The sequence below is a fragment of the Dromiciops gliroides genome, chromosome 5 (assembly GCF_019393635.1).
Source record: "Dromiciops gliroides isolate mDroGli1 chromosome 5, mDroGli1.pri, whole genome shotgun sequence".
Taxonomy (NCBI): domain Eukaryota; kingdom Metazoa; phylum Chordata; class Mammalia; order Microbiotheria; family Microbiotheriidae; genus Dromiciops; species Dromiciops gliroides.
In genome coordinates this window covers 143,288,594-143,307,047 of record NC_057865.1, presented here as the reverse complement: position 1 = coordinate 143,307,047, position 18,454 = coordinate 143,288,594, and the positions used below count along the sequence as shown (strand labels likewise).

The following is an 18,454-nucleotide window of genomic DNA, read 5'->3' as shown; positions in this document are numbered from 1 at the left end:
AAAATGTATAAACAATTTTTACTACTCAGACTATGACACAGAGTTGTGTGGTCAGTTAATGCTATGCTGTTTATGACACTCCTTCCTGGCAAAAGGCTAAGATATGAAGTGCCTGGCTGCACAGCAGGGGCCACCTTTTGTAGTATGTCAGCTTTATCCATCTGTATAGCAGATTAAATGAGGTAAGTTCTATAAAACACAGTCCCTGGCTCATAGTAGGGGTTTAATAAATATTTATTTACTTCCCTTCCCACTGATAATTTAGGAGCCATTTGTAGCCCTGTTGGACAGATTATAATGGCAACTAGTATTTATATATATGTATGTATGAATGTGTGTATATATATATATCCATATAGATAGATCCTATACATTTAGCTATATTTATATAAAATGTATATTCTACATATATGTTGTATATCTAACACATATATAACATATATCCTTGTTGTTGTTTAGTCATGTCCAACTCTATATTATAAAAGTTCATGGGGTGGTTTCCTATTTCCTTCTCCAGTGTGTCCCCATTTTGTAGATGTGGAACTGAGGCAAATAGGGGTTAAGTGACTTGCCCATGGTCACACAGCCAGTAAGTGTCTGAAGCTGAATTTGAACTTGGATCTTCTTGATGCCAAGCCCCATGGTCTATTCACTGTACCACTTAGCTGCCCCTCAGTGTACATCCTACACACATTTAAAATGTATATCATACATATATATTTTATACCCTGCATATAGTCTACATATATGTATATAATGTATACATGTAAATTATGCCTTTATAATGTATATGCATCCTATATCCTTACATACTAGAGAAGGGAGGAGAGGCCAGTATGGTAAAAATTATTTGTGGTAAAGATATATACCAGAAATTTTAGCTGAATCATTTGAGAGATTGCGCATGCTACCGAAGCGGCTTTTGAAGGACCTCCTTTTTTTGAGAAGGAGAACATGAGGAACTTCCGGTACATGGACTTAAAAGTGAGGGCAGGAACAGAAGTTCTCTCTCTCTGGTGACAGAGCAGGATTGAAAGGAGTGCATGTGGTTTGGTGTTCGGTCTTTTCAGAGATTCGCGGTCTGGTGGGCAGTTTGGGATTCGGTGAGTTTTATAAAGGAATAGACTAATCTTAGATCTAAGATTATTCATTTGTATTTCTCCTTCCTTATTTCCCTAATTGGTTTCAACTCTTGTTGTCTAATTAATTCCCAAGCAATAAAATAAAAAACTGATCCATCATAGATTAAAGCTCAGTGGCTCCTTTTTCTTCAGGAAAGTTAAAGGGGGAGATTAATGCTCCGTATATCTAATTTGGCTTTCACACCAGGATAGCAGTCTGCCAGACCCAGCACCTGGACTCCATGCCCTAACATCTCCTTTGATACAATATGACATGTACTATATTTACATTGCTTTAACATAATCCATGAAAGCCCAGACTTGTCTATAACTACTGTCCAAAGAGGGTTAGGTGTCAGATATACTGTAAGGGCTCTGTTATGGAGCAATCATACCTCTAAGACAGATTAGTGCTATGGTCCTTGAGGATGGCCCAGCGGAGATGGAATGTGTGACTGGGAAGCATGCAAGTCAGTTGTTCCAAAAGCTCGCAGTCCCGGGAGCCAGCCAGAGTGTCCCATGTTTCTGGGTTCACTTGGATATGGGAAGGATAAAGGTCAGACAGGGTTATGCTTGATGGGGATTCTAAACATAGTGTGGGCCTCTACCAGGAGATCAAAGAACTTCCCAGGCTTTCCTGCTGAGAGCGGAACAGTCCTGGAATCTTTTATATCTACACCAGGGCATCCTTAGCTACTTCTTGTATGGTCAGCAGATGGGTGGCATAATGAATAGCTAGATGGATTAGGAGACAGAAAAATGAGTTCAACCACTGGCTCAGATACTAACTAGCTTATCAGGCAAGCCACTTAACTGCTTTCAGACTCGGTTTCCTCATCTGTAAAATGAGAATACTTTTAGGTGCTTCCAAGGTAGTCAGGAGGCTCAAATGAGATCACAAATGTAAGGTGCTGGCTATTATTATTATTATTATTATTATTTTTTAAGTGAGACAATTGGGGTTAAGTGACTTGCCCAGGGTCACACCGCTAGTAAGTGTTAAGTGTCTGAGGCTGGATTTGAACTCAGGTCCTCCTGACTCCAGGGCTGGTGCTCTATCCACTGCTAAATCACTGTCCTGAGTGATCACTTCCTTAGACATCTCCCCAAAGACTTGCTGATAACAAATGCATATGTAACTAAGATATCACCAATATTTATCTATTTGCAATTTTATGAAAGAATTCTCAAATCTCCCTCCTTTTTGTTGTGTGTGAGGCAATTGAGGTTAAGTGACTTGCCCAGGGTCACACAGCTAGTAAGTGTCAAATGTCTGAAGCAGGATTTGAACTCAGGTCCTCCTGAATCCAGGGCCGGTACTCTATCCACTATGCCACCTAGCTGCCCCAAATCTCCCTTTCTCCTCCCATCTCCTTTTTCTTCTCTCCTCCCTTCTTTCCTCTCCCCCCTCTCTCTTTCCTTCCTTCCTTCTTTCTTTCCTCCTTTCCTTCTTTCTCTAAAAAGATACAGAGACTCATATCCATCTATTCCCCTCTATATTTATACACACACATTGTAAAAGTGTTTCACTAGTTAAATTCAGGTCTATTTTACTGAACACATGGCAGGCCTGTATCCCTTGGGCCATATCATAAAGTTTTGTGAATATTTTGCACACTGAGCAACTAAGAACCCAAATTAAATCCTTGTGTGCACAGTCCCCAGAGTTCTACTTATATTCTTTGCACTTGGCCTAGGGCTGTGGCCCACATTTTTGGTTTAAAAGTTAATATATTCTGACCCACTATGGGAGTTGGATTAACATTTTTATATTTCTCAAATAAATGAGCCAAAATTGACTCAAACCCTGGTCTGTCCCTCAAAATTGTGCTAAGCAAAATCGTGCTAAGAAAAATTATTAAAGTTGCTTAAATTCTAGGTGGGGAAAGAGCAAAGCATACAAAGAAAACCAAGAATGTGATGTAAGATGTAAGTACTAAGTGACTAAAGGTGGAGTTTGCTATCCAGCAGTTTACAGTTCAGAGAGTGAAAACCAAGAATAAGGTCAGCTATACAAGTGAAATGAATGGCACAGTATTTCAGAGGAAAGAGATCTCTTTGGTCTGGAGTGCCTGAGAAGGTTTCAGAGAGGTAAAATCTTGGCTGGAACTTGAAGAATGTATAGAATTCAGATACATGGAGTGAGGAATACATTAAATACAGGCACCACCTCAAAAACCTAGGACAAATGCCATCTATATGAAACCTCTGTGCTTTGGAGCCCACAGAGCACTTGGTTTACATCTTTCTTATATTTTATCATGCGTTATTTTATAATTTATTTCTTAAATTGTAATAAGTCCTTGATGTTACAGTTTGTGTACATGTGCATGCATTTGTCATATCCGTGTAATAGATTGTAAACTCTAGAAGGTCAAGGGGATGTAAGTTTATCTAATCTCCCAATTCTCCAGTCTAGTGCAATGCCACATACAATGCATCTACTTAATAAATACTGACTGAACTGAACTGGTTTAAAGGTTAAATAATTTGATCATATTTAAAGTTAAAAAGTATGGCCTAAAGGTCTAAAAGTTGATGCTTTCATTCAAAATTCCTTTTAACATTTTAAAATTAATATGTTTCATAATGTTTCTAATAAACACTTGAATTCCTGGAAGATTATTTTTTGCTTAGAGAGACCTAGAGTCATGTACCCTTGGGGGTGGGGGAGTGGGGTAGGATTCTTGTAAATTTCCATAGGTTGCCTGACTGAAAGAATACATGACACAGGTACAGTGGCTGAAAGGGAAGTATGTGCACTTCTTTTGGGTAGTAAATCAAAAGTTTAATCTTTTACTCTTGAGAATACCCACTTCAAAATCAGCCTTGCCTTTTCTCAATTTAGAGACGTTTACTGGGCAGCTAGGTGGCATAGTGGATAAAGCACTGGCCCTGGATTCAGGAGGACCTGACTTAAAATCCAGCCTTGGACACTTGACACTTACTAGCTGTGTGACCCTGGGCAAGTCACTTAACCCTCACTGCCCTGAAGGGGGAAAAAAAAAGAGAAGTTTACTTCAGGGCATTAGATAATCTATGTGTACAGGTAACCATATTCCTTTGGAAGGCAAATTGCATGAAGCCAGAGTCAATTCTTTTTTAAACTTTGATAAATTCAGTTTTTGCATAACAAAAGTTACAAGGCTTCATTTTCATTTACCTATTTTTTTCTCTGAATAATGTCACATTATCATTTTACTCATGAAGCAAGATGGAATGACATGACATTTAATTACCTGATTCTCTGATACTTGTAGCTGGTTGGTCAGATTATTAACCATAGACTCGGTTTCCTTAGCTCTCTTGATGGCATCTCCTGAGAGGTCTAGAGAACCATTACAGCTTGGACCTCCACAAATACTGTGTCCACCGGCATCTTTACACAGAGCTCCCCCACAGGGTGAAAGAACACATGGCAAGTTACCTGGTATTCCACATACCTAAAAAGAGAATTTCATTGTCAGGAAGCTCCTTGTTTGAACAGTAAAAGGTCAGAAATCTGATGCTGAAAGAGGGCATATTAAAAATTCCATTTAATGAAATTATGAATGAGTACAGGAATTGTTAATATTTGCCTAAAAGCAATCACAGTACATGGCCTGATGTTCCAAATTTTATTGCACCAAAGAAGCTTTATTTTTTTATAATCATATTTTTAAGAGCATTACATCAATTAATGTATTTTATTTTTCAAGTTGACCTGTAAAAACAACAACAAAAAAATTAACTAGAGTAAGATATAGTTAAAATTTTGAAGGTTACTAAATTACTTGATTAAATTTTTTAGTGCAAGCAATGAAAAAAATCCAAAATGTTTTAGAAACAATAGTAGGGGGACAGCTGGGTGGCACAGTGGATAAAGCACCAGCCCTGGATTCAGGAGGACCTGAGTTCAAATCTAGCCTCAGACACTTGACACTTACTAGCTGTGTGACCCTGGGCAAGTCACTTAACTCTCATTGCCCCACCAAAAAAAAAAAAAAGATTGCTAGAAACAATAGTACACCAAGAGGTTAATAGGTACTATATCATTTGGATTTTTAAAGTGTTGCTTGAGGAAAGCCCTCTCCCCTCTTTTTTTAGAGACTGGGGGGGGGGGTTGCTCTAGCCTGGGCTGAAAGTGCAGTGGCTACATTGGAGGACCTGATCCCATTAGTGACTGGCACAGGAATTTCAAGTGGGTCCATTTCTAACTTGGCCTGGCTAGTCTCTCCTTTGGGCAGCCTGCTGTTCCCACGCTCCTGGGGAGTGAAGGAGAGAATAACCATATTGGTGTGGACTTGGGGTGGACCTCAAGTGGGCTTAGCCCCCTGCAGCTCAGAACTCCAGAACTCCAGCGGACCACCAGCCTTAGTCTCCATAGCAGTAGAGATGACAGACATGTGCCACTCCATCCAGCTAGAGAGGCTTTTAAGAAGAAGAACATGTGAGAGAAGAAAAACCAAAGAGATAATGAAGTAGAAATCACAAGACAATTTTCTGTTTACCTTTTCATTCAATTTTTGGATATCTGGAATCTGAATCTGTTTTAGTTTTTCCAGTGAGAAGTCTGCTTTTGAGGTTAGTCCATCTATCATAGTAAGTAAATCATTCCTGGTATTTTCAGAATGTTTTATGATAAATGTTGTTTCATTAATTTTCTGTTCCGCAGATAATGACATTTGATTATATTTCTTGATCTTTGAGGCATCTGTATCAATGTAAATTGTAGAAAAAGGTTATGTGAGAGCACAGCATGTTCTTTATCGGCCATCTTGATCCCTCCCAGTAGCCGGTGCCTTCTTCTCAAATTATCTTGAGTCTATTTTGCATGTACATTGGTGCGTTGTTTCTTCCTCACCATGAGAGAAATGATTATTAAATAACAAATTACTGGGGAGATCCAGGGCTAATTTTCCCTTCTTATCTTCTCATTCTCTATTGGGTCAAGTCAGCATCTGAAAGACACTGCTGATAATGAGATTGGATTAATTTTCTCCTCAATCTTATTCAGACTCCACCCAAGTGGGGAAGCCTGTCCTTTGTCTAGACTGCCAAGGCTAGGAGTCCTCATTAGAACGGGTCTGCCTCATTATAATATTCATTCTTTTCGTTCATTGTTAACCAATCAGAGTTCATTGCCACTGGGAACATCTACTCTTCCAAGGGCATATAAGCATCGAATGGGTTCTATGGGGACTTTGGCATTCAAGAGTGCCACTCTTTATTATTACCCTCCTTTTATTAATTATCCACTGGCATACTTAATAAAACAATCAATTAGTCAGAAACCATGTCTCTCGAACTTTTTATACATCACAACCATCCATTCCTACACTGGAAGCCCTTTGAGGGCAGGGAAGCTTTCACTTTTGCTTTTGTATCATGGGGCACTATCCTATAGGTTCCGAGCTAGAAGAGATCTTAAGAGGTCATTTGGTCCAAACCTTTCATTTTACAGATGAGAAAACTGAGTTCCAGTGAGGTTAAATAACTTTAATATTTAATCAGCAGCACAAAGTGGTAATTATCAGAGGTAAAACATGAACAGAGGTGAGATATGGTGACTCCGTGTTTAATATTCTTTCCCTGTGTCACATCTTAATAAGTATTTGTTGATTGATTGATTACAAACGATAATCCCATGATTTGTTTATTTTCTTCTTCAAATACCCAACCCCCCCCCCACTGGTTCTTTCATTTTTTTTAGAATTTATTTTTAAGGCTGTAGAATTATAGACTGCCCACTTATTCAGAGGAAGTTTGCCTGGAGCTATGATGGACCTCATAGGAAAATATATGGGAGGAATGAAACATTCTGGCTATACCCTCATGCTCCCTGAATACATTCAAGGCTGTTGTATATTATGGATACACTGCATGTTGATTGAGTGGTTGAATAACTACTCTTGAGGGATATACACATTTCTCCTTATATCTCTGTGTTCATCCTTTTTATCTATGCCAAGTACCATAGTTTAATTTTTGCATCCTCTCTTTCCTGCTAGGCAAAAATTTCTGAGAAAGGTTTCTTATCCCTCTCACCCATTAGAAACTATAAAATAAATAGATCTGAATGAAGAGAAGGACGTCCATTTTTGTGCCTCTGTCCACCTTGTCCTTGGCAATGGAAGAATTACTATCTGCAGATGTAACTATGACCATGATTTCTTCCTTTGCTAGCTCCTGTTATTTTTTCTGTGACAGTAGCAGGCATTACAATTAAATTAATTTGGGTCCCAGGAACATTTGAGTCCCAAGGAATTTTGGGGTCTCATTGCTCTTGGTGTTGAATAATGAATAATTATATAAAATGAGAGGCAATGTAGCATAGTGGATAGTGAGATGGCCCTAGGAAAACCTATATTTAAATTCTACCTTTGATCATAATTAAGTGCCCATTGACCTCATGTAACTCTCTGAAGTTATAAGTTGTTGAGAATATAATAATTTACCTTGCTGGGAAGAATTCCTCATTTGTAGTTCACGATATTGATGAAATCAATATAGTTCGGTTCATTGTGATTTTAATGTATGTGCATATTCATATATGTTTATGAACATATGTGTGTACATATATGATTCATATATGTAAAATTATAAGTCATTACCTTTAATATAGCAATGCAAAGACTTGGCAGTGTGGTCTGATGAAAAACCAAATGAACTTGGGCAGAAAACAAAAGGTTTGGGTCCCTGTCTCTGTTGCTTTATTATCTGTGTGATTTTGGGATAGACACAGCCTCTCTCTGCTTCCTAGTCCTTAATAAAATAAGGATAATATTTGTACTACCTGACTCAGGATTTTTGTAAGGCTTGAATAGAGATCATATAAATGAAAAGGGAAAAACACTTTGTAACCAAAAGTATTGCCTTAAATATACACTGATTAAAAAAAAAGGAATAGATTTCTGATTTGTAGAGGGAACGCTCAGGTGAGGAAAAACTCTCTACCAAGGCAGATTAGTTCTTTCTCTGCAATTTATGATCTTAGAGGGTTTTCCGAGGAAGTTAGAATTCAAACAACTTGCCCTAAGTTATGCAGCCAGTATATATCAAAGGGAAGATTTGAACCCAGGTCTTCCTGGCTTTGAGGCAAATTCTTTCTGTTATGTTATGCTGTTTTTTAATGCACCATTATGAGTATTACTAATAGTTACTTAAATTCTTATATAAGCTATAAATTATAATTCTATGTTTTAGGAGGCTAGAAATCCAACAATTTTGTCCTCTCTTCCCTACTCCAAACCTTATTAATTCAGGTCATGGTTCAGACTATCCAGACTTGGGCTTAATCTCTACCAGTAAATGAATCTTCTCAGTGTCTTATGAGAATTTTATTTTATTTTGGCAATAAAACAGGGATCTTGCCAAATTCTTATACTCTCTCATATCTGAAGTTGATGGGAACTTAGCTATTAGAGTTAAGGAAGGGATGAGAATGTGGTTTACAAGGATGAGAACATGGCTAAGAGCTGTTTCTGTTCTCTGTCCAAAGCTGCAGTAGGTCCATCAATTCTGGGGTTCTTCATTGTCCCAGACCCCTCATGGGTTTTCTAATTAGACACCACGTTAGTTAGTCTCTGGTGTATGTGTAGGTTACACATTGTTGCTGTAGTTCTTCATTTAAAGAAAGGATGGTCTAGAATCTCAGAAATGTTTAAAAAGCTGAAACAGTCATGTGCAAATAATACCTTTAAGGGGTGTGGTTTTGCTTTCTAAAGCGCTTAGGCACTATGGCAATAGCAGAGTATAAGGAACTGATGGAATGCAATGAGTATTTCATCAGCTGCCAAGCTGGGAAGCTCACCAGATGATTGAAATGCATTTGGGTTCTTACCCTGGATGCTGGAATTGCTGACATGGGAGGCCAAGTGCACTCTTTTCTGCAGGTCTTCAAGTAGATCATCTGCTTCTTTCCCAATGGCCAACAGAGTTCCATTCATGTCTTGGAAGTCATATGCTCCATTCAGTTGTTGGGCTATCTGGTCAACTTGTGTTCTAGAGAAGAATATCACATTTGTTTTATTTTAACAGTGATCCTTTACGTTACTTTATGCATTCCCTCATCAAAATTGCAACACATTTGACACCTCAGAGAGGGGAGCTACAAAACAATTCATAGGATCAAAGATTTAGAGCTGAAAGGGGGTCAAGAAATTTTCTAGTCCCACACTTTCATTGTACTGATAAGGAACAGGAGACCCAGAGTAATAGAGCCACATGCCAGTCAGATAATTTTCAAGTAGTATTCAAAGATATTTCCTTAGAATTACAATCCAGCACTCTTTCTACTGTGTCCCATTGTTGTCTCTGTCATCATCTGTGTCTGTCTATCCATCTAATATATCTGTCTAATCTAGCTACTCATCTGTCTGTCTCTCAAAGTATCTCCAGGAAATCGGATGTTGTAAAAGTCTTTGTGTGAAAGTTTAAGACTGAACTCAGACTTTTGGGACTTGGTGTGAATGGATATATCCTCTTGGCTACTATGGAATCTGAATAGATGGGCACAAGGGATCATAGATTTAGAGTGGGAAGGAAACTTGGGAGCCATCATTTTATAGATGAGGAACCTGAAGCTCAGGCTGCTGAAATGATGCATCCAACATGTCTTGATTGGAAGCATTAGATTTATAGTCTGAGGACTTGGGTGCTAGAAACTCACCAGCTGTTTGACCTGGGCTAAGTTACTTGGCCTAGATGAACCTCGGTTTTCTCATTTTTTAAAAATTTAATTTAATTTTTTGTTTTTTGGTGAGGCAATTGGGGGTTAAGTGACTTGCCCAGGGTCACACAGCTAGTAAGTGTCATGTGTCTGAGGTCAGACACATTAAAATGTTTTTAAATGTCCACATTCACATTTTAACAGGATATCTGTTTGGATCATCCTTCAATTTCTAATAACTTTTGGGAGAGGAGGATGTTTTGCTATAATAACACATTGTTTTGGCTGTGAAATTGAAGACCCTTTAATCTTATATGTTGAGACACACAAGTTGGACAGATTTCAAGGGGAAGCAGTTTAGCAGAGTGAAAAGAGGACAGGACTCGGAATAAGAGAATCCTTGTTTGAATCCTGCCTCTGATTGAGCCTAACCAAGTTAACTTCTCTGGGCCTCTATTTCCTGATCTGTAAAATATAAATGTTGGATTAAATGGCCCATAAAGTTCCTTTATATTTCCAAACCTTATGATGCTAAATTTCAAATAACCTTGGTAATATGTGGATTTTTGGCAAAATTGGAAAGTTTAGGAAGATTGAATAACTTTTATTGGAATGTGGTTATATTAGCCTAGAGGCACAATGAATAGCACATGTCAGTTGATTAATACATGCTTAATGATTGCTTTGCTATTTATATTCAGTTCAATTCAACAAACATTCATTTGGTACAAGCTATGTGTAGGACATATTCCTAGGTTCTGAGCATATAAAGATGAAAACCCCCCTACCACTCATAGTCCTGCCCTTAAGGAACTTACAATTTAATATGGATAATCCTTTTTTTTTAAAAAAAATGAGTATGATATGGAATGAAATATGATAAAGGAAAAGCACTGGTCTAGCCAGATAGTATGATCAACGTGAAGAGGGAGAGTTCTGGTAGTAGATCTATTTTGCCAGACTCTCCATGGATATGGTTTATTTGGATCACAGCAAATTATATAGCAAAGCTTATCCTGCTGTCTTTACGTCTAAGTTCAAGTAAAGTTAACCTGGGTGGATTTGGAACTAGTTAAATGATACCAAACCAGAAGAATAGATATTATGGAGCAGTGTTAACTTGGAAGGAGGTCTATGGTTGAATATCCCAATCAATCAAAAAGCATTTATTAAGCGCTCACTGTTTATGTGTGAACTACTGAGTTAAGCGATAGGAATAAAAAAGAAAATAAACATTCTCTGCCATCAAAGGAGCTTACCTTCTAATGGGCGAGACAACATGTCTACCTACGTATAGACAAGATACATAGAAAGGAGATATAAGGTAACTTTAGAGGGACAGGCCCTACCAGTTGATAAGGAGTAGAGGCAGGGAAGGCCTCCTGAAGAAGATGCACTTAAGTCTTGAAGGGAGGCAAGGATTCCAAGGTACAGAGATGAGGATGGGAGACACTGCAGGTATAGGACACAACTAGTGCAAAGAGATGGATACAGAAGATGGAATGACATGTGTGAGGAATAGGACAATTGGGATACATCATAAAGCATGGGGTTGGGGGGTAATAATATAGAATAAAGCTAGAAATGTAGAATGAGGCCAAACTGTGAAGGGATTTAAAAGTCCCTTAATCTCTTGATAGCACATATCTATAATCTAGATTTAGAAAAGCTGAGGCTGGTCAATCTAGTGAGTTCCTACCTACAGTGGGCAAAGCCGACTGGGAATTTGCACTAAATCTAGCATCAAAATGATAAGTCCCTGAGACTGGAAGTCCATGAAGTTGGTTAAGGATAAATGAACATGGGGCAGCTAGGTGGCGCAGTGGATAAAGCACCGGCCCTGGATTCAGGAGTTTCTGAGTTCAAATCCGGCCTCAGACACTTGATACTTACTAGCTGTGTGACCCTGGGCAAGTCACTTAGCCCCCATTGCCCCACAAAAACCCCAAAACAAACAAACAAACAAACAAAAAGGATAAGTGAACATGCTCAGATTAGAAAAAAGAGCAGAGCAAAGCCTGTAAGTATCAGATCTATGAGAAAATTTCATGAACTTCCAGTCTAAGGAATAATGGAAGACCCAGTGTTGCTTGTAAGTATTTGAGACTGGATTTGAACTCAGGCCTTTAGTGGACTGCAAGCTCAATTTGAGTTATCAGTGTGATATAGCAAGCAAAAACCTAATATGCTTTTAAGCTTCATTAAGAGAGATACAGTGTAAAATGGCTAATATGGAAATGTTTTACATGATTGTACATTTATAACCTATATCCGATCACTTACTTTCTCAGGGAGAGAAGAAGGATAGAACTTGAAACTAAAAATTTTAAAAAGTTAAAAATTGTTTTAACATGTAATTGGGAGAATACACACACACACACATATGATAGAAGGTTTTTGTTTTTTGTTGGTTTTGTTGTTGTTGTTGTTGTTGGATTTTTTTTGCAGGGCAATTGGGGTTAAGTGACTTGCCCAGGATCACAGAGCTAGTAAGTGTCAAGTGTCTGAGGCAGGATTTGAACTCAGGTCCTCCTGAATCCAGGGCCGGTGGTGCTCTATCCACTGTGCCACCTAGCTGCCCCTGATAGAAGTTTTTTTTTTTAATTTTATTTTTTTGCAGGGCAATGGGGGTTAAGTGACTTGCCCAGGGTCACACAGCTAGTAAGTGTCAAGTGTCTGAGGCTGGATTTGAACTCAGGTACTCCTGAATCCAGGGCCAGTGCTTATCCACTGCGCCACCTAGCTGCCCCCCTGATAGAAGTTTTTTAAAAAGAAGGAAGAGAACAAGAAGGGAAAAAAGAGAAATACAGTGTACTGAACAAGGGAAGTATTTGGCTAGGGTCAGATCATATCTGCAGTTAGAGTATGGTGACTAGTTTTGGGCATTATATTTTAGGAAAAATAGGAAGGAAATGGTACATATCTAAAAGAGGACAACCAAGAGAGCGAGTGAAGTCAAGACTGCAACATGTAAGGATGGGTTGAATGATAATGAATATGTTTAGTTTGGAAAAGACAAGTCTTAACAATGGACTTGATTAATAGTAAAACATGGGGGTTTGGCTAGATTATTACTAATAGCTTCAAGTACTATGATCCTAAGTACTTGAGAATGTTTTGTGTGAGAGGGATTAGATTTGGTAGGGTTGGCCCCAGAGGGAAGAACAAGGAGCAGTGGGGAGAATTTACAGAGAGGCCAATTTAGTCTTGACAAAGAAAAAAAAAAGTTACAGAGCTATTCCAAAGTGGAATCAGTTGCTCTGAGTGGTAATAGATTTTTTCATTCCTCAAGATCTTCAGATGGAGACCAGATACCATTTATTAGGGATATTATAGAGGGGATTGCTGTCCAGGTATAGTCTTAGACCAGTGGTGTCAAACTCAAACAGGAACAAGGGCCACTATGCCATGTATAAAGATCCCTATAGGCTACATGTTAACTTAGAAAACCACATGTTTATATATTTCTTTCTTTTTAAAATTTTATTAACATGTCAGTATAATAAAATAAGGGCAGTGAGGTGGCACAATGGAGAGAGTACTGGGCTTGGCTTCAGGCAGACTCATCTTCCTGAGTTCAAATTTGACCTCAGACACTTCCTAGCTGTGTGATCCTGAGCAAGTCACTTAACCCTGTTTGCTTCAGTTTCCTCATCTGTAAAATGAGCTGGAGAAGGAAAAGGCAAATCACTATATTCGTATTTGCCAAAAAAACCCCAAACCAAAATGGGGTCATGAAGAGTCAGACATGACTGAAATGACTGAACAACAACAATAACAACATTAAAATCAGGTAGGAACTACATTTTAATCCGATTTGGGCCACACTTGGGAATATTGTCGGCTATGTGTTTGGCACCTCTGGTCTAGACTAGACATCTTTTGATGTCAATTCTGAGATCCAGTGATTTTCAGCTGGAGGGATTAGGGCAGCCTTAGCAGCTGACTTGAAAGGCATATTATATGAGCTAGCAGACATACTGTGGAATGACATAGCAGGAAGGCCAGGGATGGGATCTCTTGTCTCCATGCCATTGCAAAGACTGATTCCCATACATACAATGTGTTTTCTCCTTTCTTCTGCCTCTTAGAAATGCAAGCTCCCTTCAAGGGTCAGCAGAAATGCCACTTTCTACAAGATGCTCCCAAACGTTAGAACTCTTCCCTAAAATTTATTTGTGTTTATTTTGTATATTTTATATTTTCTTATCTGTGTGTGTTTTCTCCCTTTCCTTCCCCCTCTCCTCCTTCTTTCTTCTCCCTTAAAGTCCTTGAGAGTAGGGTCCATTTTCATTTTGTTTGTGCTTCACCGGGGTCTAGCACATTTTGCCTGGTATGACACAGGTAATAATAATAGTTTGTTGAATTGAATGGGATTGAGTTGCTATTATTATTCTTATTGCTTCCCTGAAGTTCATAATGCTAGTTAGACTCTAAAAGGTTCAATTGTTAGTTAAAATGTGTTTGCACCTGAGAAAAAGTTGTTGTCAAGTAGGTTAAGAAAGAGGCAAGCAAAGAAAGGGCAGTTAGGCTGCTCAGTGGATAGAGCACCAGCCTTGGAGTCAGGAGGACCCGAGTTTAAATGTGACCTCAGATTTACTAGTTGCATGACCCTAGATAAGTCACTTAACCCTGATTGCCTCCGAAAGAAAAGAAGAGGAAAGAAAGGAGAAGAGAAAAGACAAGCAAACATAATGATTAACTGGGTAATTTAGGCTGTTAACCAATCATTTCTCTGAAGTCAGTATAGGTAAATTTCCCAATTTGGTTAAAACCATTCAGATTAAAAGCACAGTAGGAATCCTGGTTAATAGTGAGTCTGGTTATCTTATTTGAACACAGTCTTACCTAACAGAGTCATGATAATCCTTGACGTTTAAGAATTCCCCAGATGAGAAAACAGGATGTTTCAAAATCCTTTCTATTTCAGACATGCTATCTTCTAGGCGTTTGAAGTCTGTGTTGCAGCCAGGCAGGGTCTTTCTTTTATCTTCCAAGCTTGCAGCCAACCTAATTAACCCTTGCACAGCCTCAGAGAGGGAAGAAATCTTATTGTCCCATTGATCAAAGCATAGGTGACATCGAAGACAGGTGGGAAATTCCTGGGAATGACCCCGGGCACAACGGTCACAGAATTGGCCCGTGACACCTGCTCGGCATAGGCAGGAGCCAGTTTCCTGGTCACAGATGGGCGCCTGTGTTCCTTCCTTATTACACTTGCATTCTGGAGGGGAGAGGGAGAGAGATGAAGCAGAAAGGGTTACTTTTTTCCTAGCTTGGGAAAAACCTGAAAATAAAGTGATTCCTTGCCCACCCTCTTCACCCTCTTTATACCTTCAGCCTTCCCTCTTGTCAGAATCCTGTCCAGAATTGTCAGATAAATATTTTAAATAAATTTAAACAGTACCATGGCTATTAGTATACAACATTTCTCTACTGACTAAAATAAGTGGAAATTGGCTAATGTTTTAGATCTTGAAAAGATTAGATTACTTTGACAAGTTCTCAAGGAAGGGAACATGCCAGGATTGGCCAGGAGGGTCAAGCCTGTGATTTCTGTCAGTCTTTTGCTATCAGTGACTCCCAGAATACCTTGAACAAATTGCTTGGCTGCTCTAGTTCTAAGGCCTGCCGAGGTCACACCTTGTCTCTGTGTCTGTAACCCTACCAAGGTACCTTGTTTTAGTAGAGTCCCAGCCCTGGTCGGATAGGTTAGGCTGTTTAGGTTCCAAATAGAAATTACTTCCATGAAAAGAAATAGACTGATGCCATACAGCACTTTTAAATATGTGCATGCTTGTATGCATAAGAGTGCATGCAGGTATGGATGTAGACATTTTATTTAAGATGACTGAGACTAGTACCAGGTTCTAGGTGAGTTCTTCTATTCTGTGAAAGGCTGCATCTGGTGGACCTAATCTTATTTCTCATAAACACCTACAGTTGACCCTGTTCTTTATATTTACTTCTTCTTCTTTTTTTTTTGTAGGGCAATTGGGGTTAAGTGACTTGCCCAGGGTCACACAGCTAGTAAGTGTTAAGTGTCTGAGGCTGGATTTAAACTCAGGTCCTCCTGAATCCAGGGCCAGTGCTCTATCCACTGTGCTACCTAGCTACTCCTTTATATTTACTTCTGCCCCTTTATTTGGGACATGAGGAATGCCATTGGACAGCTCTGGGAGTCATATAGGGAAGTGTGATCTTTCCTACTACATCAGGGAATTTATCCTGCCCCGGACCTTGTTGTTAAAGAGTTTTCTCTCTCTAACTTGGATAATCATTGTAAAGCATTCTTGTTTCAGGACTATATTTCCACAGGCAGAATTACTGACTCTGGGCCTTTAAATCAATACCATCAGAATAAGAGCCTATCCTGTTAGACTCTGTCAATTAATATTTGTTAAGTACCTACTATGTACCAGGCACTATGCTAAGGACTGAGGATACCAAAGAGGCAAAAGACAGTCCCTGCTCTCAAGGAGTTTATACTCTAATGGGGGAAACCAACATAAAACCAAATTTAGTTATGCCTTCCACATTGCAACTTCCCTCACTGCAGTTTTGATGTATTGAGGGTCAGCATAAGAAATTAAATAGGAATTTTGGGGGAGTTTTGCAGAAGCCATAGACAACATGCAAAGGCCAACAGATGGCACAGAAAAAGTTTAGAAACTCATAAATGCATGAAATATATGTATAGTATTGTATAATATTAAACCAAATTTTACAATAGGTACTGTAAACACTCCATAAAAGAAAAAGGGGAAAAAAAATCAGACTTCTTCTCTGGTAGGAAGGGAGGGTCAAAAATTTTTATTTGAATTTTCCAGATCTTGGGGGTGCTATGCTTCTAAGCCCCATGATGTGGAAGAGATAACTGTATATACAAAACAAGCTATACACAGGATAAATGGGAAATAATAATTAATAGAGGGAAGGCACTAGAATTAAGAGGGGCTGGGAAAGGGTTCATGTAGAATCCACCACTCATTAAATTGGTACTTAATATCCATTATTTTATTTGGTCCTCATAACAACCTAGTAAAATAAATACTACAGATATCACTCTCATTTTACAGATGAGGAAACTGAGGGTGAGAGGGTTAAATAATTTTCCCCGGAGTTACCCATCTTATAGGTGTGTGATGTTCCTAACTCCAATTCCAGCATTCCAGCCACTAGACTATGTATGCTGCTGCTGGAGTTACAGTAAGGATGGAAAAGTAATAAAAATAACTGACTTTTGGAGTAAAAAGGAATGGCAAATGCTAATGAGGACTGATAAACTAATTAGGCTCATTGAGCAGATGCCATCTGTCCAATACTTTCTGTTCTGAGCCACAGGATTCCTCAGGACCCCCTAGAAGTCAGCATTATGTCAATTTCGCCAGCCTGTGACAAGTTCTGTTTTCTTCCAATGACACTCATCCTTAGCAGCTCCATTCAAGATGCTGCCCATTTTTGTCAACCGTGATTCTATTAGTTGCCTCTTAAACCACAATTATTCTCCGGTTGCTCAGGACCCCAGTTTTGCATTTTTTCCTCCTCTGTATGAGAGATGAAAATCATTTTATGAGTACAGTGAAAGTCTCTCATCATTGAAATGCAAGAGTTGACACACCCTAAGAGACACCATAAACCAGATTTTCCAGATGTCCTAACAATTCCTGGGTTTTAAACGAGCATTTCCATTTGAAACCAAGGGAGTAGTTTACACACTGAGAGAATTATTGAGAACTCAAGGCTGTAAATAGAATGCAACTGGGAAACGTTTAAGCTAACTGCTCATTGGAAGACACATGAGAACATTCTCATGCTATGGAAAAAAGCCTCCCTAGATACCCTGACTGCCTAAATGACACGTGTCAATGATATCCTTATCAAGTGGCTAATTCTTGACCTTCTTTAGTTTCTGCAGGGGTTTCTATGGATTAGCTTAAGAGAAATCTGCTTCCTAGACTCGAGCTCTGCTAGAAGGATGATAGACAGTTTGAGGATACAGTCTTGGGAGTTCTTCTACCCTGCTGATGGCCCTGGATTCTCTTGCCAGAGAACCCCTTCCCCCCCAACCCTCAGGGAGTCTAACATTCATTCTCAGTACATCCTTAAAACAACAGGAAATCAATGCAAAGGCATATTTGCATTGCCCTCAAGGGTCTGGTCCATTGTGGTCCATCTATTGCCTTTTGGTCTCGTTTGACAATCTGTCTCCTTTGAGAATTCAAACTTTTTAGAAGAAAGGCCAACCCATGTGACATTGTTAATTAAGTCCATATTGTTAAAACCACTCATCAAATAGTCATATAAAACTGGATATCATTTGAATGGTGTCCTCATCGGGGCAAGGTATTTGAAAATAAAGATATATTTTTTGAAACAAAACAAAAAAAAACTAACCACATAGTTTTTTTTTAGAGTAATAGCCAATACTTACCAATGCATTGAACCTGGGGATCTCCATAATAGTTTTCCTCACATTTGTTACAGTGTTTTCCAACATAGCCTAATTTACAAGGGCACTGGCCTGTAAACTGTAAAAACAGTCATGGGTAAGGAACTGATCAGTGTTATAATCCTAGAAGAATTTAATGCATTTTTCTCCCCTCTCCTGTGATTTAGCCTATACAGCTGTGTAAAGACAGAGGAGGGGTGGTTCCCATGGCTAGAGAGAGCAATGGAAAAG

The 18,454-nt window shown here is 38.9% G+C and overlaps 1 protein-coding gene across 1 annotated transcript in view; it reads right to left on the bottom strand.

Moving 5' to 3' along the window:
• Positions 1–18,454, bottom strand: part of LAMB4 (laminin subunit beta 4) — a 131,886-nt gene that overhangs the window by 23,073 nt on the left and 90,359 nt on the right. Inside the window, 5 exon segments of the mRNA XM_043967584.1 lie at positions 4,361–4,564; positions 5,612–5,814; positions 8,944–9,104; positions 14,620–14,995; positions 18,206–18,302. Coding sequence (XP_043823519.1) covers positions 4,361–4,564; positions 5,612–5,814; positions 8,944–9,104; positions 14,620–14,995; positions 18,206–18,302 — 1,041 coding nt within the window.